At 37.8% G+C, this 25,647-nt stretch overlaps 1 protein-coding gene across 5 annotated transcripts in view; it reads left to right on the top strand.

Annotated features, from left to right (window-relative positions):
* The window catches only part of caska (calcium/calmodulin-dependent serine protein kinase a), a 285,045-nt gene that overhangs the window by 220,838 nt on the left and 38,560 nt on the right, over positions 1-25,647 (top strand). For 2 of the 5 annotated variants that reach the window (XM_036584332.1, XM_036584563.1), the window contains exons 9-14: positions 1,668-1,751; positions 2,189-2,288; positions 5,538-5,659; positions 11,831-11,908; positions 18,543-18,590; positions 21,534-21,614. In XM_036584332.1, the coding sequence (XP_036440225.1) occupies positions 1,668-1,751; positions 2,189-2,288; positions 5,538-5,659; positions 11,831-11,908; positions 18,543-18,590; positions 21,534-21,614 (513 nt within the window). The remainder of the gene's footprint in view (positions 1-1,667; positions 1,752-2,188; positions 2,289-5,537; positions 5,660-11,830; positions 11,909-18,542; positions 18,591-21,533; positions 21,615-25,647) is intronic. The other 3 variants (XM_036584485.1, XM_036584648.1, XM_036584414.1) reach the window with 2 other exon arrangements.

A 25,647-nucleotide genomic window follows, 5' to 3' on the forward strand; every position in this document is an offset into this window, starting at 1 on the left:
GTACTCCTACAACCACAGGTACAGTGTTTGTCTGGATGTCTACAGATCAAAATTTGCCTTTGTTGATCAGCTTAATGACTGCACATACATTTTTTGTTGTGTGTAATAACATGCATAATTTGTCAATGATTTGAATGTATGACGAAACAGATAATTCAGTTCCTATCACCTTTTAACTGTGTAAGAAATTTGCTACTGGATTAGTTAAGGTGGTGTTTTTGTGGGCTGGCATTCTTTTATGAATCACATGCAAATAAGGAAAAAGAGTGGCAATGCTGCATATCACAAAAATGTTAAAATAGGCCAGTAAACCTTCTCATTAAATCTGACAGTACATTTCATAAAGCTGGCCCAATAGGTCCAAAGGTTTGCAGATTTGCAGTACTTGTTTGAGCATTGCTGTGAGGATTTGAATGAAATTAGCCAGAGGAGCATTAGTGAGGTCAGGTGCTGATGTTGTCGGATAAGAAGAAAGGAGAAAGGAACTCCAAGAAGTTACAATTAAAGATGTTTTTTATGCATATATATATATATATATATATATATATATATAGAGAGAGAGAGAGAGAGAGAGAGAGAGGGAGAGAGAGACACTGAATTTGTATCTCTACTTATTATTGAATACTTTATGTAGGTTTACAGTCACTGACTGTAGCTCAATTCTTGTTGCAGTTTCTCAGACCCCCTATACCCCATTCATCAGTGGAAAAGGACCACCATAGGATCAGCACTGAGTAGATATTACTTGAGTGTGGATCATTCTCAGCACAGCAGTGTCACCTGCACAGTAGTGGCATGGTAGTGTCTCTTGCTCTGGTACGAGTGTACTTTACTCACTTCAGTGATAATGCTGGGTTAAGAATAGTCCACAAGCAAGAATATTCAGTCAGCAGTGGTTCTGTGGTCACGATTTGTTTGGGAAAAAAAGGAGTTATATTCTCTATCTGTACATCTAGAAGCTGGATAAATTAGATAGATGGGCAGTAAGTGTACACAGTGTTAAAAATCCCAGTAACACTGCTGAGTCTGAGGCACTCATAGCAGCACAACAAATACTATCAGGCCGCTACCATAGCAGTGTCACTACTGGGCTGAGAATGACCAATCACCAAATGATTAACTGGTCATTGGTGATCCTTTCCATTGGCAAATGGCTAACAAATTGTACAACAAGAGGTACAGTCAGTAGGTTTCAACCTACAAAGTAAACCTAGACCAATATACACTCTCAGAAAAAAAGGTAGTAAACTGTCATTGGGGCAGTACTGCTCTTGTCACTGGTGTGGCCCCCTTCAAGGTTACATCTCAGTACCTTTAATTAGGGAAGATAACTGTACCATAATCCATTGAAATTCTGTTGTATTGTCTCCCACACCCCATCTCGTCTCAAGGCTTTTATTTTATTGTTCTGTTTTAAAACATGAGGTTACGAAAAGTTAAAAATATGTACTTTTCCACTGGAAAAAACTTATTTAAGGTGCACAGTTGGACCTTAAAACCACTGTTGTACCTTTGAAGGTACATTTTACATTGTTTGTACCTTGATGAATGAAAAATGTACCCGTACAGTACCTTTTATTTCTGACAGTGTATATATACAGATATAGTATTTATTGATTGATAAGTTATGTATAAAATTAAAAGGTGTGTATATTTGTGTGTTTTAGGAGAGAGACCGCTACGCCTACAAGATCCACCTGCCTGAGACAGTGGAACAGTTGAGGAAGTTCAATGCCCGGAGAAAACTGAAAGTAAGGCTTTTTCCTTTTGGACCCTGCTGTATGTACAAGTATGTAAGGCAATCCTTTCATCCTGAGAAATATTCTGGTCGTTTATGAATTAAAAATATGTTTTTGACTGTCTAGTGATTCTAAACAGTTTGTAAAGAACAGTGAAAACATCTACTCCTAGTCCTACTAAAGAGTATTAGATTCCTACTGTTTTGTAGTGCACCATTTCCCAGTGTTCAGCTGTCATCTCCATCTCTTTATAGAGAGTTCTACAGAAAAGAGGGACAGATGTGGTGGGTCATGTATGCTCCTTTTCTACAATGTCCTAGACTGTGTGATTGAGTAGGTTGGCTCACCCTAGAGACCAAGAATTTAGATGGTAGTATTTTTACTGGAGCTGACCAAGCAGAACTTACTTACTTATTATCAACATATTATGCTTGTGCCTTTGTGTTTAGGGTGCTGTACTAGCAGCAGTCTCCAGCCACAAGTTCAACTCCTTCTATGGTGACCCACCAGAGGAGCTGGCTGACTTCTCTGAAGATCCCACCTCATCTGGTACTCATCTACCACAACACTGCAAACCAACACATGCATCATACTTCTCACTGTTTTTTCTAGGTTCTTATTCTTACAGACAGTGAAGTGTTGGACATAAACATACACTTACTGTCAACTTTATTAGGTATATGTATCTTATATCTACACTCAATATCCATTTTTTCAGCTCCACTTACAATACAGGCACACTTTGTAGTTCTACAATTACAGACTGTAGTTCATCATTTAAGCTGCATAGTTTGTTAACTCCCCTTTGCCACGTTCGTCAATAGTCAGAACCCCACAGGACCACCACTGAGATGGTATTATTTGGTGGTGGATCATTGTCAGCACTGCCAGAAACTGATCGCTGAGAAACTAGAGGATGACTCTTACAAATAGCAAAAGATGAGCTGTCATCTCTTATTGTACATCTGCAGAGTGGACCAACAAGGAAGCTGTGTAAATGGACAGTAAGTGTTGTTGGGTAGTTTACAACAGCCTGACTAAGATAAAGAAATACTTTTAGAAAATGTATGAAAAACATCCATTCATAATTTCTGTGATGTGACATACTCCAAAAAGCAAAAAGAGGAAACTGTGATTTGGAAATGTAAATAGAAAGATGGTCAGTTTTAATTAAAAGGAAATGCCTTTCAGAAACACAAAAAGGAAACAACATGATTAAAAGAAGAGATGAAAAGGGAGAAAAATCATCTCAAAAAGTCAGCATATTCACACAGAAACACATAACCTCACAGACAAAGGCTTAACTACTGTAAAAAAAAGTCTCAAAAGCCAAATTAGAGAGAGAGAGGAGGATGAGAGCACTCTCAAGTGTCTCCCTCAGCCTAACACAGACTTGGACAAACGAGTTGTACATTCATACACGAAAGTATCAACACTACAGTACATTGTGTTGTGTTTTTTTTTGTGAAAAAGTGAAAAGTTAACATATCCTCTACAAGGAACACATTTAAATACAGCATTTTTCTGCAAATTTTAGTGCACAAGTTCTATTTATTTGCTGAGTTTAACATATTGGGGAAAAATGAACATATAAAATTTCCCATAACTTGCGCACAGGCCACATTTTATGTTTTATTTTTTTTCCCAATATCTAGCAACTAAGCAGTAATTGCGCATAAAATGTGGAGGAGAGTGTTCTCTGTAGAGCATGTGTATGCTTATTTTCACTTATAAAATCAACAAAAGATGTCATTTGACCAGCAGTGCTCAAACTTTTGCATACAACTGTGTCCAATGCTCAGTTCTACAGTGCTAGAAATATACAGATTCGTTACAATAGGGCAGACCGCCATGTCTGGTAGGAAAAAAAAACTGATTTAATCACCACAGTCAGCCAACTGTGGTCACGCCAGGTGCTAATGTGGGAATTCTGTTTCACAACCCAGCACATTTTTGGTGTGGCTTCAGCAAAATCTTTTCAGTAGAAAAAGGCTGTAATTTTAGACCTACAAACTGCACCTATATGGCATGGTGGATTTGTCTGTAGTCAAGGACAGACCAGAAAACCAAATATTGCCTTTCACTCTGATGAGTGTTTTATAAAGCTTAAATCACAAGCCCACCTCACTCTCCCACATCAGGGTATGATTACAATGCAAGAGCTTAAATATGCTTCCTGAACAGATTACAGACATAATCCCTGATACACACATGCATACATGTGTGCACACTTAAGTACATATAATAGGTCATCTTGCTCTCTCTCTCCATTTCACAAGTCACTAACCTCTTCTACTGGGGAAGCTTATTGGCCCTGTGGTGGCCTTACAGATATAGCAAGATAAGCGCATATGATAGGTCAACTTGCTCTCGCTCTCTCCATTGCTCAGCTTCTTCTAAGGAAGCTGCATCTCCTTATCAGTCTTACGGTGACCTTACAGATATAACAAGAACAGAGACCTGTGACACCAAATACATCTTTGCTGAGGAGGAGAGACATAAACCACAATCATGTAATAAATTGTATACACATAAAGCTACAGCTGTTGATTAGTAATAATGTACTCTGCATTCCTCAATGGCAAGTTACACTACTAAAATGAATGATGCATGTAAACACAAGGTGGGTACCTAAAAAAGTAGACATTTCACATATTGAGGATGATTGAATAGCGAATGTAAATATTACAATAGTGAATAATCTAATGGCTGAACTCTGTCATTTGTAACGTTTCACTGGTTTTGTGTTTAGAGCCTTTAGCTCTTTAAAATCTGCCCCTAGAGTAGGTGGCGCGCATGCATGTCCACCCAGTAGTGAAAAGTAATAGCAAGCTAAAGGTGACTGAAGTACATTCTTATTCACTTTTGCTTGCTCAGAATAGCAGTTTGTGACACAAAGCACATCATTTCACCTGGTAGCTCTTGTTCCTTGTACGTATGACAACAGCATTGAGAGGTCACATTTATTAAAGGAAAAGAATAGATTAAAAGGCAAAAAAAAGACACTTTTTGGCTCTGGATCAAAGAAATAAACAGTCATAATGATTCTCTTGCTCCTTTTGACTAGTTTATAGTTTATCATGTTTGTTCCCTTTTGTGCAGCTGCTTGGTTTTATGCCCTTGCAACACTTTTTACATCCTGTTTTCAGAAAGCCTTGTCGCTTATGAGCAGATTTAATGGAGATAACATGAATGACATGATGTAAACATGTAAACGTAAACGTATTTGTCAACTAAAACCCACTAGTTCACTTAGAGCTTATGTTACATAACAGAGCATAGGTAAAGCATCTGCAGTGTTAAAATTATCTTCTGAAAGATTTTATTGTCGTCTAGCATAAACGTGACTGATGTACAGACACATTTAGATTTCTTTGAAAGGTAGCTGTTGTGTGTATGTTCGTGGTTGTTATTGGATGGGTTGGTCTGACTACTTCTACTAGCTTATTTCCTTCTAAATGTAATATTTATTGTTTGTCCCAATGCTGGCCTCACCCCAGGACTGCTAGCAGCAGAAAGTACGTATCTTCTGCATCACTGTATCACTTCTCCTTGTTTATAGATTCTGTGGTTTCCCAAACAATCTTTCATATCCTCACCTTTGACATCAAACTTACACTTCCATATCTATTCGTGATTTCTGCGTAAAACAGTACTGTATTGCTAAATTTGGTCTGATCATGTTATTTTTGGTGGTTATACATTTGAATACACTAAGGTGGTTTGCAGATGTTTGCCATGTGCTAAAGATCACATTTTGTGTGTGTGTGTGTGTGTGTGTGTGTGTGTGTGTTTTAGGGGCTGTATCACAGGTACTGGACAGTTTGGAGGAGATTCATGCACTGACAGACTGCAGTGAGAAAGATCTAGACTTTCTGCACAGCGTCTTTCAGGACCAGCATCTCCACACGCTGCTAGATGTGAGTGACTTCACACACACATGCATTGCCACTCAAAGGTTTGGTTTACATGTTGTTGATGACATAAATTCCATCCTGATACAGTATAGTAAATACATAGGTAAATATGCAATAATTACAATTACAGGTAATTTCTGCTACATACTTTGCAAGTACACAGTAAATTGTGAAATTACCAGATACATACAGGAGTTACTTACAGCTGTACTTCTGTATGTTTTTATTTTTCCATACTCATCTCACAACAAGATTCACACACACACACACACACACACATACACACACACACACATTGTCTAAGCCACGTATCCTCCTGGGTTGTGGGGGTGCTGGAGCCTAACCCAGCAGTCATTGGGCGGAAAACAGGAAACAACGTAGACATTCACAACTAGAAGCAATTTAGTTTGTTCAATTGGCCTGACTGCATGTCTTTTAACCGTGGGAGGAAAACAGAGCACCCGGAGGAAACCCATGCAGACACACATGCGGACTCCACACAGAAAGGACTCTGGTCATTTGGCCGGGGAATCAAACCCAGGCCCTTCTTGCTGTGAGGCGACAGCGCTACCAAAAGATAAACTGTCATACGTAAAAGTATGGGCAATTTACATGTTTTGTTGATTTCATAAATGAAAATAATTTTACACATCCTCTACAGAGAACACACTTCTGCACATTGTAGTACTCAATTACTGTTTGTTTGCTGAATTTAATGTATTAGAAACAATGTTTTATTGTTTTCTAATATACTAAACTCAACTAATAGAAATTATGCACAGATGTTTGCAGAAAAATGCCATATTTAGGTTTATTTCCTATAGAGGATGTGTTCATTTATTTTCACTTAGAGAATCAACAACCAATACTTTTACAAGGGGTGTTCAGACTTTTGCATAAAACTATACACCATTTACCTTTGACCATTCTACTAGCGTTGATAGTATTGTGTGATTGGGAGAGTCCTAACTAGCGGGTGTAATTGGAGATGACTAAACTGGGGAGAAAATTGGGTAGAAATCCCCCCCAAAAAATTGTGTTTGGGGCATTTTCTTTTTAAGTAGTTGAATCTTACCATAGCTAGGATTGAATGTGAGCGCTGGCAATAATGAAGAATACAGCCTAAGTTAACTTGATATTTGATAGGGCAGCTGCTCACCTTACTCCCCTAACCCGCAGTCTCACAAGATGACATGAATATGGAGGAAGTAATTGACCAAAAAGTTAGCTTGTTAAAGAGTCAAACTTGTTTTGTTTTTTTTTTTTTTTATAAGCTGTTGAGTCAAGGCCCCAAAAATATACCTTAACATGGTCAATTTCACACACTTGCTTCGATTTGAATAGTGACCTGGAAATAGTTCAGAAGTTTGAATATTTCTTCTTCGTTTTTATATTGTCAAAACTTTTCTTTGTTTAAATTTTTTAAGATTCTAAAACTTTCTGTTGTTTATTTCCTGGCATAAAATTGAACAGTGATGAATACAGCTCCACATGCTTCATGCGCACATCACCCAACACTCTGAATTAACTCTGCCACAATGCCTAATCTGCATCTGCTGTATTTAATTTTTAGTAATTTAGTATTTTACCATTCATTTGCGCTGAAGCACCTGCCCTTTGGGTTCTATTATAAATGTGTTTTAAATCAAACTTCATTTAAAAAAAAAAATGCTGTTAGTGGTAATCAAAAATGCTGGAGTACACCTTTAACCCTTTGAAGTCAACCAAGTCACTTGCAACATGAAAAACCACATCTCATATACTGTTTAATAACTTCAAAATCATTTGGAGTAGAAACTTATTTTAAATTGTTTTCTTCCAGAGATGGAAAGTCGTTATTTGAAATCTACTCAGAGTTTACTGTCAAATGTCCTGCTTTTTTGTTATTTTGTTTGGGTTATAAAAGTTATTTTGTTTGGGTTTTGTTAAATGTCTTGCTGCTCCGAAATTTCTAATGAGAAAAAGACTTTAGTAGTCTAATATGTGTTTCCCCTTGATTTTTAGTGGAGATCTCAGTAAAAACAGACATTATGCTCAGATTTGCCAAGATATTATCACTATGTTCATCTTCAACTGAACTAAAGCATAACTATTATAATTTTATCTGAGTCAGAAGTGTCTAATTTCTCCTTTTTATCTAATGTGATTTTGTCTTAAGAAATTTTAGGAAATTGCCCATCTAGTCTTGTGAGTCATCAAACAACATTTGAGCAATAAAAATTCCTCTAGGATGAGATAAAATACCCTATAGTTGCTTGCAACAGGGGTGTTTACTTTTACTGTTAAATCTATGTATGGAAAGTACACAAAAATAGGCTTGCAGCTTAGAGGGATAAAGAGACTTTCAAGTAATAGTAGTAAAAAGTTATATGTAAAAATTGCACAGTTTGCTTTAGGTTGCAATATCATTGGCAATCATAGGACTGTTTTCAGTACCTCATTGTACTCTGCATAAAGCTTCATAATGAGGACTTGGCCTGAGGACTCTTTATTCATTATTCATTTATTGTCTGTATATAAGCTTGCAAGTACACACTACTCATGCACACATACACATACATATGACTGCGCTTTTGTGTACAGTCAATACTGTCAGTGTGCGTTTGTCTGGGTGTGAATAAGTGCAGCTGCAGACCACCGCTCAGCCTGTTATGGTGTGTCTGTGGGGGTCCACACTGTGGCCTGTGAGGAGGAAGGCACAGTGAGGCGATGCCTGAGTATACAGGACCTAAACACAGGGGAGGGCCTTAGGCTTATGGCAGGCCGCGAGTGTGCATGGCCCATTGAAGACCCATTGAAAACAAGCTCCTGCACTGAAAAGAGAGAGGAACAATAGCACCTATTGTCAGTCTTGGCTCTTTCAGTGCCATGGCTCCAGCAGAATCTGTCTGTCTGAGCGACTGCTCCAGACGTTAAGACGTTGCCATTTTCTCTATCAAAGTTATGGGCAGAGAGTCGAGTTTGGCTGGAACTTTAGCTCCGTGATACAGAGGAAGCAGTGATTGCTCTTCCCCCTGCGCCAGCAGTGTCTGCGTTCACTGCCTGCTTTAGTCTGGAGCCAGTTGCTTGGGTTTGTGTCTAGTCTGGGTTTGGTGAGTAAGTCTGACTATTTTCTGTGAGTCTTTGTTTACTCAGACTGCTCTTGTTGTTATTGTAGTTCCCGCTGTGTTGCATTGGAAGTTAGCAGAAGTTTTTCAGAATTTTGCATTCAACCTGAATGCTGCTTAATATGAGTTGTATATGGTAACTCCTCTATATACTGTGGGAAACGAATGGATGTTTTATTTAAAAAACAAAAAACATGCTCTTCTGTGCTAAACAGAAAAAATAGTACAAAAAATTATCATCATAACTTAGTGCAGGGTGATATATCATCTATACCAGTATTACGCTAGATATCTGTCCTGGTCTGACATTAGCAGAAAATACTGGATCTGATATAAAAGGAAAAACAAATTCTGTTGCAGATGTATTCTAAAAATGGCACAGAATTGCCACAGCAACCCTGAGAATCGTAAAGTGGCATAAAATAAGTCACGTTATAACTAACATCAATTTATAACATGATGACATTTCGTGATAACAATAAAGGTGGGAAAGTACAGTGTTTGAGTGGTTTGAACATGGTGTGTAAATGTATGAATAGTATTAAAAAAATTGTAATTTTGCAGATTTTTTTAAGTAAAAAACATTATACAGGCTTCAGTATCGGTATGGGTATTGGAAAAGAAAAAGTGTGTGGTTCTGTGATTCTTCATTTTCACGTTTCTCTTACAACAAACACAAACAGCATGGTGGAGAAGTCTAGTTAGATTGAAAAGGATAGGAGAGCATTTTAAATGGAATGCTGACAATTTTCAGCTCTGACAGAGTGAGCTGCAGTACAGCTTTTCTAAACAGAAAGTGTTCAAACAGCTCTGTATGGCAGAGAAACATGATCTCTTGTGCAGCAGTCCTGTTAAAAAATATAGTAATTAAAGAAAACATTTTAAAAAGGTAAGGAAATTGATTTTCTGATCAGTAGGTTATGGGGAAGTCAGGGAAGCCAAAGGTACACAAGTTGTGACATATAGGAAGTTTACCATGGAAACGTCAATTTTTATACCAATAAACCGTAACTTGCGTGCCAACAGTTAGTTAAGAGCAGTTTTCAGCAAGTGTTACTTTAACTTTATTAATGCTAACCTAAATATTCTTTGATATGTGATATGAAGTGACTGTACCACCATTATACTATGATGCCTTTTGGAAATATCATGATATTGAGTTCTGTCAATACTGCCCAACTGATCATAATCAACTTTTTGCGTTTTGTGAATGAAAGCTCATGGCCTGATGTCAGAAGCTCTTTTCTGAAGAAATAAACCACATTGGCTTTCACAGGAAAAGCAGGTTTCCTGGTCACTCTTGCATTGCTTTCTCAGAATAAATATAGTCGTGATAGTGATGTTTGGTCAATGCTCGAATTGAGACTGAGCTGACTGAGCAGAAACTGATTGAGTTATGGTATATAAGTAGTTAGATGGTTTTAAGTTCAATTCGTACTTTTGTGTACGCTAGATATTTGATTGATTGATTGCAGTAAACTCCTTTAGCTGAGACAGTTGCAGAGCTGTGGGGCAGGTGAGGAAAGGCACTATCACTTCCATACTCAAGTTCATCTTCAAATAATAATAGCTACAAGTACTTATAGGTGTTTCTTAGCTCTGATTACAGTTATTTGAGATAATCGCAATTATTTAAGTTGACCACATTTATTTTTCACAGTATTCCATATCGTATTGTGTGCAGAGTATGAAATTGATGCATTTTCAATATCAAAAGTGAAATTTTGGTTGACTCTGCACATGATCTATCTAATTATAGAAACTTGTGATGACAGTGCAGTGTATGATTCCATGTCAGTATGATCTAGTAGTGTTAGCTACTACGAAAGATAGCTAGGAAGCAAGATAGCTAATCAGCCAATTTTACTGCTTTGGTAGCATGAATAAACTGAACCAAAAAGACAATAAAATCATTGATCGCAACTATTTATAAGATATTTAATCATGAGCTAAAATTTCATGATTGTGACAGGCCTTGTGTTTACCTTAGGACTGTATATCGATAACTTTCTGCTAGAACTTTTGCTTTTATGATTTTGTTGGTAAATAAGTTGACACAGTGTCTGACCTTTAGAGAACATAGACAGTTTCTAGACAAGCAAAATGCAAACACATTTGATTTACTTTAGTGAAACATTAGGAAAATGTCAAGTGAAAAGAGAGTATGAATAATGTGAATCAAAGTGAAACTGGTGACTGTATGACTAGTTTGGTGATGATTAGCCTGGTAGTTTATGAGTTAGAGTTGCTCTTTTGTTTTGTTTTTTGTTTTGTATTTTTGAAAAGACATAAGCTTATAATATATAAAAGTGAAGAAAAAAAAATGTAAAAATTTAGGACAGATTTTCTCAGGTCAAAGAGTCCAAATCCAGAAGAATTTCCATTCTACACCTCATGGTTTAGCAGTTACTCACCAAACATAAACATGCATTTTATAGCACGCTATAGACCCATCAGAACCCTTTTCTTCCCTGAGTAGTGGTCAGCATGGCTGTGACTTTGGAAGCATTTATAGTTTAGGAAATACAATTCAGTCAGATACAGGCTGTTTCCAAGCACTACTTGAAGGATGTACTTGCAACCCAGAAAAGAAGTCATATAGTAGTATACTGACAGGAGACCCTTCCAGTAGAGAAAACTTGAAGAAAACTGAGGTTGGTTCAGATGTTTGAATATTTTAATCATTTATTTAAAGAAGACTAAATGCAAGCTTTTCTTATTTATTCATAAAATGTATCCTTTAGTTGGCCTTCATTGCTGGAGCCGTCATGTACGTCAAGCACATTGTGAAAGATAGATTTAAAGTTACTATACCTCATTAAATCTTCCCTAATAGCACACGTCTTTCACTGTGTTAGATTTAAGGCCAATGACTTATGCCTAAGTAATTAATGAGGCCTGTCATTAACCCTCATTGAAATGGCAGATAAGATGTAATTAGCTCACCAATCTGCGATTCTCATTTTGTGGTTTACTAACACAAAACAACACTGTTCACTTGTTGATCAATTGCATTATCCTCATTAACTGTATGCTTTTCTTTGCTTCGTTTGTTCTTGTTTTCCAGCTGTACGACAAGATAAACACCAAGTCCTCCCCACAAATCAGAAATCCTCCAAGCGACGCTGTTCAGAGAGCCAAAGAGGTCAGTACAGTCTCCTGCAGCACCTAACACTCAAACCTCCATCACTGCAGACAGTCAGGCATTTCCAGAATCATCCAGGGCCAATTTTAGAGCAAGTTACTTCCGCTGCAGTCTTCATCGTTTTAGTCTGAAAGGAGAGGCTGATCTCAGAGTCTAAATTAAACCAGAGCATATGCATAAGTAATAACTGGCCTCCAGACAGCCTCTGCAGCAGCTCTCAGGTAAAGCATGGCACAGATGGACATTGCTCTGTACACTCTTAAACAAAGGGGTTCTTCAAGTATTCTTTAGTAAAGACAGTGGAGAATAACAGTTGAAAGAATATGTGAATGCTTAAATGATTCTTTTAATCTAATTCTGCTAAAATTGGCTTCCTAATTTTATGTGTATCTGTTGTTATTAATGTTATTGTTTTTACGTACATCCCCATGATGGGGAACTTGTTTGTATGTAGTTATTTAAAGCACCTTTTGAAATGGCTCATATAACACAAAACAGCTACAAGCCTTATAAACCTTTAGGTACTCCATAGAGCCCTTTTTGCTGTGAGTGTACAAGATGAGACTGGATATGCACAATCTAAGAAATACAGTCATTCATATTCAACTTAGCCATTTTATGATATTTAAAGATTCCTGCTTTCTCCAGTTGCATGTTGTCTGTTGTTCCCTGAGAATGCCACTCCATTTGTCATGGGTTTTGAAGTAGTTTCATTAGAGCTAATGACTCAAAAACTCACCGCATGCCTCTGTCTGGCTGCTCAAGAATCAGAATATCTCTTCTCCACACATCTGTAGCTTTCAACTTTAGCTTTAGCTCCAGCTCACTTTCTCTGCTTTCTGTTTTCTCTCTGTGTGTCAGTCTACAAAGCTCATGGTGGATTTTTGGTTCTGTAGCATCTGATGTATGTGTGCATGAGTCAGTTCAGTTTTCAAGCCCAGATTGTTCTTGTTCAGTCTGTTCTGCAAATTCAACAGTTCATACGTAAGTTAACATGAAGCTGGAGACAGACAGGTCTAATCTACTCATGAATTGATCTCGGCTGTTCTTTATACAGTACCTCTGTGTGGTGTCATTTATGACCTTTGTTAAAGGGGAATTCCACTGATCTTGCAAGATTTCTACTTTCTATTCAACACCTTAGGAAACATAAAAGATGCTCATTAGTATTAGTATTAGTAAGTGGAATGCACCATTTTTTCAAAATGTCACGAGAATTCAACAGTTGAGATGTAGACAAAGTCATTCAGAGTGATTTGATGTAAAATAGTTAATTGTGGAGAAAATTTTTGACTTTTTGTGGTGATGATAGGAACCAGGGATCACAATCACAACCACACCTTTTGAGATTTATATACATGCTGGGGATGGTAAAATAGTTCCAAATCCAGAAAATGTCTTCTTTTGGTACTGCATGCACCTCTTCACCATGAATGGATTTTTAAAAATATATATTAGGTCAAATCTTAAAAATTACTGTAAACGCAGTGTCTCAGTCATCAGGTGGCATATGTTTAACCGTTTTGTGTAATGACAGCTTTAACAGGCCAGCGATGGCTGTTCATAATGTTCAATGGGGGGGCTGAAAAGAATTACACCTATGAGGGGCTTCAGGAGCTCACACACCATAGTAACACATTTGAGAGCCACTTCCAGCTACGACAGTAAATTCATGGAAAAAGCTAAGTTACCACTGGTTGCACTTAAAGGTTTAAATGTTGATGTGCACCATTACCTAATACTAAAAGAAGCTAACAGAACAATCCCAGTATATTTCACGGCAGTATTACACTTTTTATCACATGCAACATAAAGATTTAAGTTGAAATCATTACTGAGGGACTCTGTAAAACAGCAATACATAAATTCTATCTGTTGCAAGCATTAATAAGCTTTAAGTGTCATTGTTATAAGCTGCAAATATGTATGTACTATATGATGCTATAACACCCCAGCGAAGTGTGAGGAGGACTTGCAGAACGTGCAAGAGAGTTTATGTTCACATCCGTCTCATAATCTTGTGGTCAACTATAAATAAATGTATATTCGATCAGTCCTGACAATTAAAGAACAGGGTGAAAGGGGGCTGACAAAGTGTGTAAAGTCACTGATGGATTAGAGTCTGTAATTGTAGAACTACAAAGTGCACCTATATAGTATAGCTGGTAAAATGGACAATGAGTGTAGAAACAAGGAGGTGTTTTTAACTTTATGGCTGTACATGTCATTACTGAAAAAGTTGATCTAACATAAAGTTGGCATTGAAATTTCCACCTTGACCAGAATGATTATTCTGATGAAAAACTGACGTCACCCTGCCATCTGGGTTGGCATGGAGTCACAGATTGGCTGAGCGACTGCGCAGCTTGCGTTAGATGTAAACAAACCTGATCTTAACCCATTCTTATTTTTCTTATGACCTTTTGGTGGCGCTATTTTTGGCAGGTCCACAATCAGCCTCTAGTCATTTATTAACTGTAAAAAAAGTAAAATGATGCAAAAGCCAAAAATTCTTTAAAAGAAGCCAAGTTTTCTTTAAGAGAGAGAGAGAGGGCTAAGCCCCACTAGCCCATTTATACCAGCCCACCTACCATTAGAGACATTAAACGTTTTGGACGTCTGGTTCCTGTCACCACCACTGTAAATAATTCTGGCTCAATATGTTTGTCTAGAGCAGAGAATGTCACATTATAATGCTCTGATCTTAATTATTTACTCATGCAAATATTTTTGAAAAAACTGTGCCATTCACCTTTAAGAGGCTAAGTCCCAGTGCTTTCCCTACTATTTTTGAAAGCAGTTCAAAAAGCAGCTCATTAGTTTGATTAAAGTTAAGTTGTGTGACTAGACTCTTGTTTTCACTCAGTGTTTCTTATAAAGTTTGCTTGGTACCAGGTAGCTGACATTTACAACCCCCTCTGTGGTCTAATGCTTGTGTGAATACATGGTGGATTTCTGCATAAATTACAGTGTGTCTAGAGCCGCCTCTAATAAAAAGAAGTATAGGGAGTTTCTAGCAGAGGTTAGTATATAAAAAGACTGTGTTCGCTCAGGCTTGAAATGTGAAAAGTTTTGTTGATTTTGCAGAAGAAATTGCAAAAGAGAAAAGAAAAGCAAGTAAATAAAGGCCACATAGAGCATGACAGAGCTGCTCTGTTAGCACTGGAACAAGACCAATATTCATAGACTTGAGGGGAAAAAGGCTCACACAGTTAATGCATAGTACACAGACGTAGTACAAGTGGTACTTAAAGGGGAATTTCACTGACTTTTCAAAATTGCCTTACATTAAGATGTAAAGAAAGTCATTAGAGTGTGATGTGAAATGGTTCATGCTAGAGAAAGTTACAGACTCGGATTTCTTTACAGTGGTAGTGATAGGAAGCTGGGGTTGCGATGTCTATAATACAAATACATCCGTTTTGTTTACTATCCAAACCACCAGTGAACCTGCACGTGTCTTTTGAGTTTTTCTGTGTAATGTTCACTGTAATGCACTGCATGTATCTTTTTACCATGAATTAATTTTTTTAAAAATTAGTTTAAGGCCAAAATCCTAAATCTCAAAATTAAAATAAAAGAATGTCTCAGACATCAGATAACGTATTGATAACCACTTGATGATGTAATTACTTTTTGTAAGGTAGCTTTTAGTGGCATTGAACTCTTCAGATGTCTGGCTCAAATCACCAGCACTGCAACTTTCTCTAGAATGGAGCATTTCACATTAGACCACTCTGAATGACTTTGTTTATATCTTAATGACTTCTGCAGAAAATCTGTTCCATTTGTGAAATTCCCTTTGAAACAGAATTAATCTTTTAATAAGTGAAACTGCACAGGTCATCATATAAGCGTGATCTTATACACTGCACTGCTGTAATGTGCCTTAAGTGTGAGTGTGTGTGCGTGTGAGTGTTACTTTGCTTGCCTTTCTGTGTTTTACTGCCTGTATGCTCTAGCCTCACTGTGCCTCAGTTTATAGAAACATAACTGTTAAAGTAACATACTTCACTTACTAGTAAGGTTTACAGAGTAGTGTAGTGATGCTAACCAACCCTTCTTGACCACAGGAGTGCTAAACACCATCTCATACAAATCCATAAACTTGTAGCAGCAAAATGAACTTGGGTGGCTCTGAAGTCGTCATGTTCACCCAACATTAGTTATCGTTTCAGTGATCTACTTACCACATCCTTTTCAAAGTGCTGCCAAATTTGCAATAGGACAGTGCATGACAAGTAGAATGAGCTTAAGCAGAAGCACACTGTTTAATGGTGTAGTATAAAGCTCTTATTGCTTAATAAGATATAATAAGTTATATGCCCCTGCTCAAATGCTGTTTTGGTGATTTTCTAAGTGAAAATCTCCTCTACAGAGAATGCACATTGCACATTCACAGTGCATTTTAAAGCACAATAAGTGTTACTTTGCAGAACTTAACATACTGAAGAAAAACATAAAACATAAAATGTGCTCTATGCAAAAGTAACTGCACCTATTAGATTTTGTGTTTTATTTTTTCCAAGCAAATTTGCAGAAAACTGTCATATTTTTTTGTAATATTTTTGCAGGGAACAAATTTATTCCCTGTAGAGAAAGTGTTTGGTTAGAAAATCAGCAAAACTTGTCACTTGACCTGGGGGAATTCATATATTCGTATACTTTTGCATACAATGGTAATGTGATCACTTACCCCAAAAGTTGATTCTTTTGTTTTGCACACCAGCTATGATGCTAATGCAGCTAGCAAGCAGTGGCAGCTTATTCAAATCAGCATTGTGCATCGCCACATTATCTCAAACTTGCCTCAAACCTTGTCCAGTTGTTAAATAACCTTAAACAGACTTGCTTATGAGCTTTCTGACTTTGGAGCTTTAATTGGGCCTGACATTTTGGCCCGAACCCAAATACAGCTTACGTATTTACTGTCCAAACTCGACCTGAACCACAAAAAGAGTGGTTTCAAACAACATCTCAGCACTTTTAGTCTGGTTAAACTTTCCATAACGCACTGTTCTCGGGCTGTGTGGTGCTGATTATTTCAAATGCATCTATTTTCTTACAAACATGGATTTTGCCGTTAAATTTTGTCAACAACATGATTTGGTGAACTCAGCATACCAGATTACAAACTGTTTTAATGTAGTGAAAGTAGGGGAGGATAGTAAAGTAAGGACAAAAGCTAAAACAGGGAGAAATGCAAGTCTTTTATGAGAGATGGGAGGTAAATATACCCAGATTTGAACCTGGCCCAAGTCTGACACGTTTGAAAATGATGTTTGAGCCTGTCTGAACCCGTCTGACCCTGACTGGACTGAAGTATGACAGTAGTAGCAGCCTTCTTTTAGCCTGAATTCTGCTTGAACGTCTATGTAGTGTCAGTTTCATTCATTCATTCATCATCTAAACCGCTTATCCTTCTGGGTCGCGGTGGGGCGCTGGAGCCTATCCCAGCTGTCACCGGGCAGAAGGCAGGATACACCCTGGACAGGTCGCCAGTCCATCGCAGGGCAGACAGACAGACATACACATTCACACACTCACTCACACCTAGGAGCAATTTAGCACGTCCAATCAGCCTGACTGCATGTTTTTGGACTGTGGGAGGAAACCGGAGTACCCGGGGGAAACCCACGCAGACACAGGGAGAACAGGCAAACTCCACACAGAAATGACCCTGGTCACCCGGCCGGGAATCGAACCCAGGCCATTCTTGCTGTGAGGCGACAGCGCTACCCACTGCGCCACCCTGTCAGTTTCATATGCAAGTTTATTTGAGATTGCTAACAACTTGTGGTTTGAGGTCACTGTGTTAGGCGTGAACTTTGTATAAGATAAATAGCTGCTGTACCCTTCCCTTACATTTTAGCTACATTAGCTCTAGTGCAAAACTACTGAAGCAAACTTCAGACACCAAACAGGTTTTGGCTGATCAGCTACGTTTAGAGTAAGCGGGAAACTGTAGATCTGATTTTTCACCAGGTCATTGAATTAAAGTAATGCTGCAGCTTTTTCGACCTTTTCTCTGTCCGCCGCATCTTTATTGTGTAGTTGATGACCACTGAGACTTTTTTCTGTACTTACAAAACCAAAAATCTGCTGACTCCAAGCATACGTAATAGAAGACAATAGGCCATTATTTCAACATTACTGTCTGTGGTAAACGACTGCACGCGATCCAGCAGATAGAGATTACATTGAAAAAAACTGTATTATTCTTCTAAGCAAACAGGGGAATTTGTGCTGGTTCAACTGCTCAGAAAGTCTGTCTGGCCTGCTTTCTGTCTCAGCCACAACTCAGAGTGACCCTATAAAAGCCAACTTGCTGCTCTCTCATAACAAATCAAAACATCCTTCAGACCTGCTGGGATTAAAAGGGCTTTTCTCTCTAATAACCTGTTCTTGCTTTCTCGCCTCCTCTCACTGGCCATATTGAAATGCCTTAAAGTGGTCCTTTACAGAGGGGGCAGCTGCCTGTGGCCAGCAGGGGCATGGGCTGAGACTAACTCATTTCCCCTCACTGAACCCCACCTGAAACACCATCCTTACTGTCCCCTGAACATGTGTAACCATTCAAACAGAGCACTAGCATAAAATGTGTAACTGTCCTGTGTGTGTCTCCTATGCTAAGAAGTCCGGTGAAGACGAGGCAGGCACAGCTTTGAAACTTCTGGAATGTGTAAGCTGAAGACATTTTCCAAGATTTTAATCCTACTAATGTTTCTTTGCTCTCGTAGTTTGTTTGAAAGCATTGTGGTACTAGGTGTGGGGGAGGGGCAGTCGAGGGCTACTAGCATCATAGTTTATGTGCAATGTTTATACTCCTGTTAATGCACCATGCATGGCCTTTTATTGATAAACAAAGAGGTCTTTAAGAACATTTCATTAGTTATATTGGGGCCGTCAAACAATTAGAATAATTCATTGCAATTGATCCCATTGTTTTTGTACAGTTAATCACGATTAATCACATTTGTCTAATTTGCTCAACTGCTTCTGTGGGAAAGAAAGCCTACAACCACATGAATGAAATCTGAACAGTCTAACAAATAGGGTTGTCACTATCAATTATGTGGGTAATCAAGTGGTCTACCGATTATTTTGACAATTAATCGATTAATCTGACTTTTTTTCAAAGATTCCAAGGAGCATTTTTGGAAAAATTTAAACAAGGAAGCCTTTAAACAACATTCCATTAGTTCTATTAGGGCTGTGCTAAAACTTCATGAATAAAATCTAAACAGTATAGCGAGTGTGGCTGTCATTGTCAAGTAGATTAATAATCAAGTGATCTGCCAATTATGTTGGTAATTAATTGAGGATTTTTTGAAAAAAGCCAAACAATAAAAAAACAAATTAACTGAACAGTAACAAACCATGTATAGCCCTTCAAAGATTCCAGAGTTCTTTCTTGCAAAAAGATAAAGTCTTTGAAGTCTTTAAGCACATTTCATTAGATATATTAGGGCTGTCAAACAATTATAAAAATATAAAATAATTATGATTAATCACATTATTTTTGTGCAGTTCATCACAATTAATCACATTTATCTTATTTGCTCAACTGCTTCGGTGGGAGAGAAAGCCTACAACCACATGAGTGAAATCTGCTGAGTACAGCAAATAGCTTTGTCACTATCAATTATGTGAGTGTTCAAGTGATCTACCGATTATTTTGACAATTAATCGATTAATCTGACTTTTTGAAAAAAGGCCAAACTATAAAAACAGACTTAAATAAACAATAATGAACCATGCATAGCCTTTCAAAGATTCCAAAGAACTTTTCTGGAAAAATGTAAACAAGGAAGCCTTTAAACAACATTCTGTTAGTTCTGTTAGGGCTGTCAAAGGATTTGAATAATTCATCTCTATTAATCATATTATTTTGCGCAGTTAATCACGATTAACTGCGTTTAATCTGCTAAACTGCTTCTGAGGAAAAAAACCTAAAACTTCATGAATAAAATCTAAACTGTATAGCGAGTGTGGCTGTCACTGTCAAATATATCAATAATCAAGTGATCTACCAATTATATTGTTATTATATGGTAAAAAATTAAAAAGAATAAAAAAAAAAGCCAAACAATAAAAAACATATTAACTGAACAGTAACAAACCATGTATAGCCTCTCAAAGATTCCAAAATACTTTCTTGGTCTTCGAAGTCTTTGAAAATATTTTAGTAGTAATATTAGGGCTTTCAAATTATTTAAATAATCATGATTAACGATTAATCACTTGTTTGTGCAGCTAATTGGACAAAATTAGTAATTAATTGCATTTGTCTTATTTGCTCAATTTTTTCTATTGAAAAAGCATAAAAATATGCTTAATCAGAATGCTTTGATTACTTTCAGTAATTCAGTACTAGCATTTTTAATGTGTGAATGCAGAGTTCACATGAACCTGAACATGAAAATCATGTGATTTACATAAAATGAATGCAGTTTCCAATTTTCACCACCAACGTCCAGTAAGAGCAGCAGTATACACATACATAAAGAGTCAATGATGCTAACTTCTCTGTGACTGTAGCCTCTCGCTTTCGTCCATACAGCTAATTCTTGTTACAGTGAAAGCTCTCAAAGGGAACTCAAGCTTTCCACTTTGCCTATTGCTTTTGTTTGTTTGCTACTTGTTGATTTATCCATAGTATCAAGTATTTGTATTTATTTAAATAATCATGACAGCCCTGATTGCAAATACCCTAAAACACTTCTAATATGGGAGAACAAGAGAGAGTATCTTAATGGAGTTATAAAATAACTAAAGTTTGGGAGGACAGTGCCTGAAACCCCTCCTCCTAGAACTCCAACCCAAGCCTCAGAGTTCTCTTTCCTCCTACAGGCATAAGATCATTTCTCATACTGCAGCCATACTCAAGGCAGGGTCCAAACCCTTTAGAATTATTTTGTTATTCCTCATTGAGCAGTTTTTATTGTTGTTTTTGTTTTCCTGACACAGACTTTCAGTTCACTTTCAACACTTTCAGTTGCATATTTGCCCTTTTTTTAAGTAGTCATGTTTCCTCAATGACAACAGTTACAAAAAGGCATTAGGGTATCTACATCTTTACTTTTGATTAAAAATAATAGTTTAAAATTAGCTTGAAATGAAAATAAACACTAAAAATAGTACTTTAAGTTTCTCTCTGTAATTAGTAAAATATGAGACATCGTTCTGTTTCTGCGGGACGTGAGGCAAGCTTTTGATTTTCAGGACGTTCCTGTGAAATGGGATGGGTGGTCACTCTAGAAGAAGGGCTGGTTAGAGTAAAGGGTATTTGGTGTGTGATAGTGTGAGACTCTTGAGCATAGTAATCTGTGAAGATCAGCTGGGGTTCCCAGTTTGAGGTCCAGATTCACACTGGCTCCACAACCACACACATTCAGCATGGAGATGTGACATGTCTGCAATGCTGGACCCAAAGCAGTAGTCACATGAGGCCTGGGGTTATGCCAGAAAAGGGTGTGTGTTTGGATGTGTCTGTGTGTGTAAAAGTGTGTGTGGGGTGTCAGCAGACTGGCCCAAAGCTGCTCAGCTGTGTCTGGAAGTCTGTAAGGAAAAGCTGAGAAAGATTTCATCTTGAAGAAACTCTTACATGACTGTGTTTCTACAGGTACTAGAAGAAATCTCCTGCTACCCAGAGAACACGGATGCTAAAGAGCTCAGACGGATCCTAACCCAGCCCCATTTTATGGTAAGTTAAGCCAGCTAAGATGCTTTAATGACCTGCTCTTGCACCCGAGAACATCTCTGTAGTTTGTTTTTTTCACTTAATGCTGCAAAAATGGAAAGAAGTAGTATTACTGATTTAGGAAAAAATGACATGCACTTGGGTCGGATTTTGTAGAGGTTTTTAACATTATAACATCCTTACATATTATCATCACACACAGGCTCAAAAAGAAGATCCAATGACTTAGTGTTTAGGTCTCAAATTCAAAATCAAGATCAGCGCTGAACACTATACTAATACATCCTCAGTTCTTCGTGGCATGGATTCCACAAGATGCTCATGGTTCATGTTGACATAATTGCATCGTGCAATTCATGTACTTTCATGCTGTGAATCTCCTGTTCTACCACATCCCAAAGGTGTTCTATTGGATTCAGATCCGGTGACTGGGAAGACCACTGAAGAACATTGAACTTCATGTTCATAAACCAGTTTAAGATAACTTTTGCTTTGTGACATGGTGCAGCATCATGCTGGAAGTGGCCATTAAAAGATGCATATGGTCAGCAACGGTACTCAAATAGGCTGTGGCATTCAAGCAATGATTGATTGATTGATTTTTAACTGGCCCAAAGTGAGCCAAGAAAATATTACCCACACCATTACACCACCTCCACCAACCTGGACTGCTGACACAAGGCATGTTGGGTAATGGATTCATTCTGTTGGCACCTAATTCTGACCCTACCATCTGTGTGCCTCAGCAGAAATTGACCAGGCTGCGTTTTTCCAGTCTTCAACTGTCCGGTTTTAGTGAGCCTGTGCCCACTGCAGCCTCAGCTTTCTGTCTTCTGCTGTTGTAGCCCATCCACCTCCAGGTTCAATGTGTTGTGCATTCTGAGATGCTTTTCTGCTCACCACAATTGTATATAATATTTATCTAAAGTATTGTATCCTTTCTGTCAGCTCAAACCAATCTGGCCATTCTCTGTTGACCTCTTTCATAAACAAGGTATTTCTGTCCCCAGAGCTACCACTCACTAAAGTCACTTCTTTATTGCACCATTCTGAGTAAGCTCTAGAGACTGTTGTGTGCGAAATTCCTGGTTAGCAGTTATAGAAATACTGAAACCAGCATGTCTGACACCAACAATCACACCACGGTGAATGTCACTGAGCACATTTTCCCTTATTCTGATGGTTGATGTGAACATTACCTGAGGCTGCAGGCCTGTATCTGTATGATTTTATGCACTGCACTGCTGCCAGACTGATCACATAATATAATTGCATAAATGAGTAGGTGTACAGGTGTTCCTGTATAGTTCTCAGTGAGTGTATAACGATAACGATATGATGACAATAGTAGATAATTCACTTACATCCTCAGAAGACACATCGTTCACCAATGTTTAACCGAGATCGCTATCAATTTTCTTATAACGGGCTTGCAATCATCACATTCATCCACTCTAGCTTCTAAGTGACCTTATCAAGTCAAAGTTTCTTTCTGCACTGGCAGATCATTTTACTTTCTTCAAGCACTATTTTCTCAATAAACAAAAAATTGCCAGTGCAGTTATTTCATTTTACTTGCTTTTATAAAAAAGTGTTACATGTTGGTTTTAGGTCTAGAAAGATTACATCACATTTTATAGTCTCTTAAAAAGTCAGTAAGGAGTTCCTCAGTGTCACGGCTGCTTTAGGATTTGCAGTATTAAAAGTATGATATATGCAGTGTTGGTGATGTTATGTTGTTTTAGAAAAAAATTCATTAAATTCTGACCTCCTATTATTTGTTTTTGTAAATGACTGTGCAAACAGGGAAATAACAGTGCTCGCCATTGAATTTACAGTTTGACCACAGGGAAACAGAGCTGTTATTATTATTATTATAAATTATTATTATTGTTGGGCTGGTTGTTGCACATAGAGGTTTTTGTAACTAGACTAGGTTTTATTATAGTATTACAGACAAAAAAAAGGAGGAGATGATTCACTGGTTGAAAAATGATTAAAGCTTGTAGTGCTCAACATAGCATCTGTTTACAGGGAGAGTCCCACCTAAAACCCTAAAAGCCAGCAAGAGGACAAGCTCTCCATCAGTATGTAAATATGTGCAATAGCCAGACTAAGTTTAAAAAAAAAACTTTGAGCTAAATGCTAGAAACCACTAATCCAGTTTTTACCAGATTTTAGCAACGATATAAATTGTTTCAAATATGTTTTAGAAATGTTGACATGGCTTCATTTTCAGGTTTACGGCTCTCTCAAAGAGAGGCTGGTCTTGTATGACGAACCTCCCCAGGGTGTGGCCAAGATAACCACCTTAGTAGACAGACTTTCCTGTGAACTCTGTGGTTGTGATCAAGCAGAAGTCTCACCCACCAAACTGGGTGATTGTTAGAGTGCTGTGTAGTCCCGTAGCTACTAGGACCCCATCAACAACCCAAACATCTTTACTTGGACTCTTTGAAGCCTAAGTTTGATAGAAGCATAGACTCTAAAAACAAAATACAACACATTCTGTCTCTCACTAGACACATCGCGTTGAGTTGGAGACAACACATTTTGTTACTTTTAACACAGACTGTGTTAAATCAGATAACAGTATGACACAAAAGTTGAAACGGGTAACATAAGTGAATGTGTTGTTATTTAACACATCCTTTTTTAGAGTGTCAAGTCCATTGTTTCAGAAAAGTTCTGTTCTGTAAAGTACTCCCAAAATAGTCTCTCACTCTAACTGACAATAGAAAGTCTCAAATCTTATTTCCAAAGAACTTATTATCAGTACCAAAATCATTTACTTTGTAAAAAAAGAAGACTTGATGGGCTCAGTGGCTCTGAGTAATTACATTGTGCCAACTGTTGTTCTCCTGTAATCAAGGAGATGGCCTTGGTTTGGAGAAGAGAGAGTGCTTATGCTCTTATCAGCGGGACAAATGTCATGTCAGAGCTTCAGGTGCCGACAGATGAAGAGGGGTGAACATGGCCTTTCTTCTGCTCAGACTGTTAGTCAATAAGGCTCAGCTAATGAGCAGACCGGAGACAGGTCTAATCTGTTACAGAGCTTAGAGTGAATACCCGCTACTCAGCTTTCTGCAGATACTGCGTGAAAGATGAAGGCATCTGCAGGAGGAGAGAAGATAGATAGAGGAGAAAAATGTGGAAGAGATTAAGAGTCTAATAGAGGTGAAACTAAATATTCAGAGGAGGTGAGATAAGCGAGAGAGATATCTGAAGCAGAACTGAGCGAGAGTGAGAGGTGGAGATTATAGGAACGGAATACAAGTTATTTGAGCTGCTCTGAGAAGTTTTAAGACTTAAAGTGATGGTTCAGACAAAATTATTACACAGTTTTGCATTTGCTTCAGATGTGGTCCATCAGTAAAGACGTGTGGTGTCTGAAGTGTACTGTTTTAAGTTTTGCACTAGAGCTATGAGGCTAACGTGGCTAATGGAAGCTTATACTGCTAAGATTAGCACTGTGCAACTACAGGAATCGTCACACTTGTTTATGTGGTTTCTGATGCTGTGTGATACACGGTTTATTCGATTTTATCCATTTAAAAAAAAAACAAAAGGTCAGAAATAACGTTTGTAATTCAGTTTGAAAACTACGGTTGATGTTCTGCTACTATGGTTGTTGGCTATGCAAGCTGCACCTTTGTCTGTTTTTCTAGGTAATAGAATGTCATTCGATGTCACATAAGATTGTCTGTTTGAGATTACTTAACAACTAGATGAGGTTTCAGGCAAGTGTTATGATTGTCAGGCAGTTTGCACAATAAGTGGCTGTAAGCTTTCGTTACTTATTACACTGCCCAAGCGTTTGTTGACACCTGCTGCTCCAAAATTTCTTCTGAAATCAATGGTATTAATAGGGAGTTTGTCCCCCATTTCTGCAGTAACAGCCTCTACTCTTCTGGGAAGGCTTTAAACTACAAGCTGGAAATGTTGCTATGAGGATTTGTTTGAATTCAGTCACAAGAGCATTAGTGAGGTCCGTTACAGATGTTGGATGTTAGTTCTTGATAACAAACTCCACTCC

The sequence above is a fragment of the Colossoma macropomum genome, unplaced genomic scaffold (assembly GCF_904425465.1).
Source record: "Colossoma macropomum unplaced genomic scaffold, Colossoma_macropomum, whole genome shotgun sequence".
Taxonomy (NCBI): Eukaryota; Metazoa; Chordata; class Actinopteri; order Characiformes; family Serrasalmidae; genus Colossoma; species Colossoma macropomum.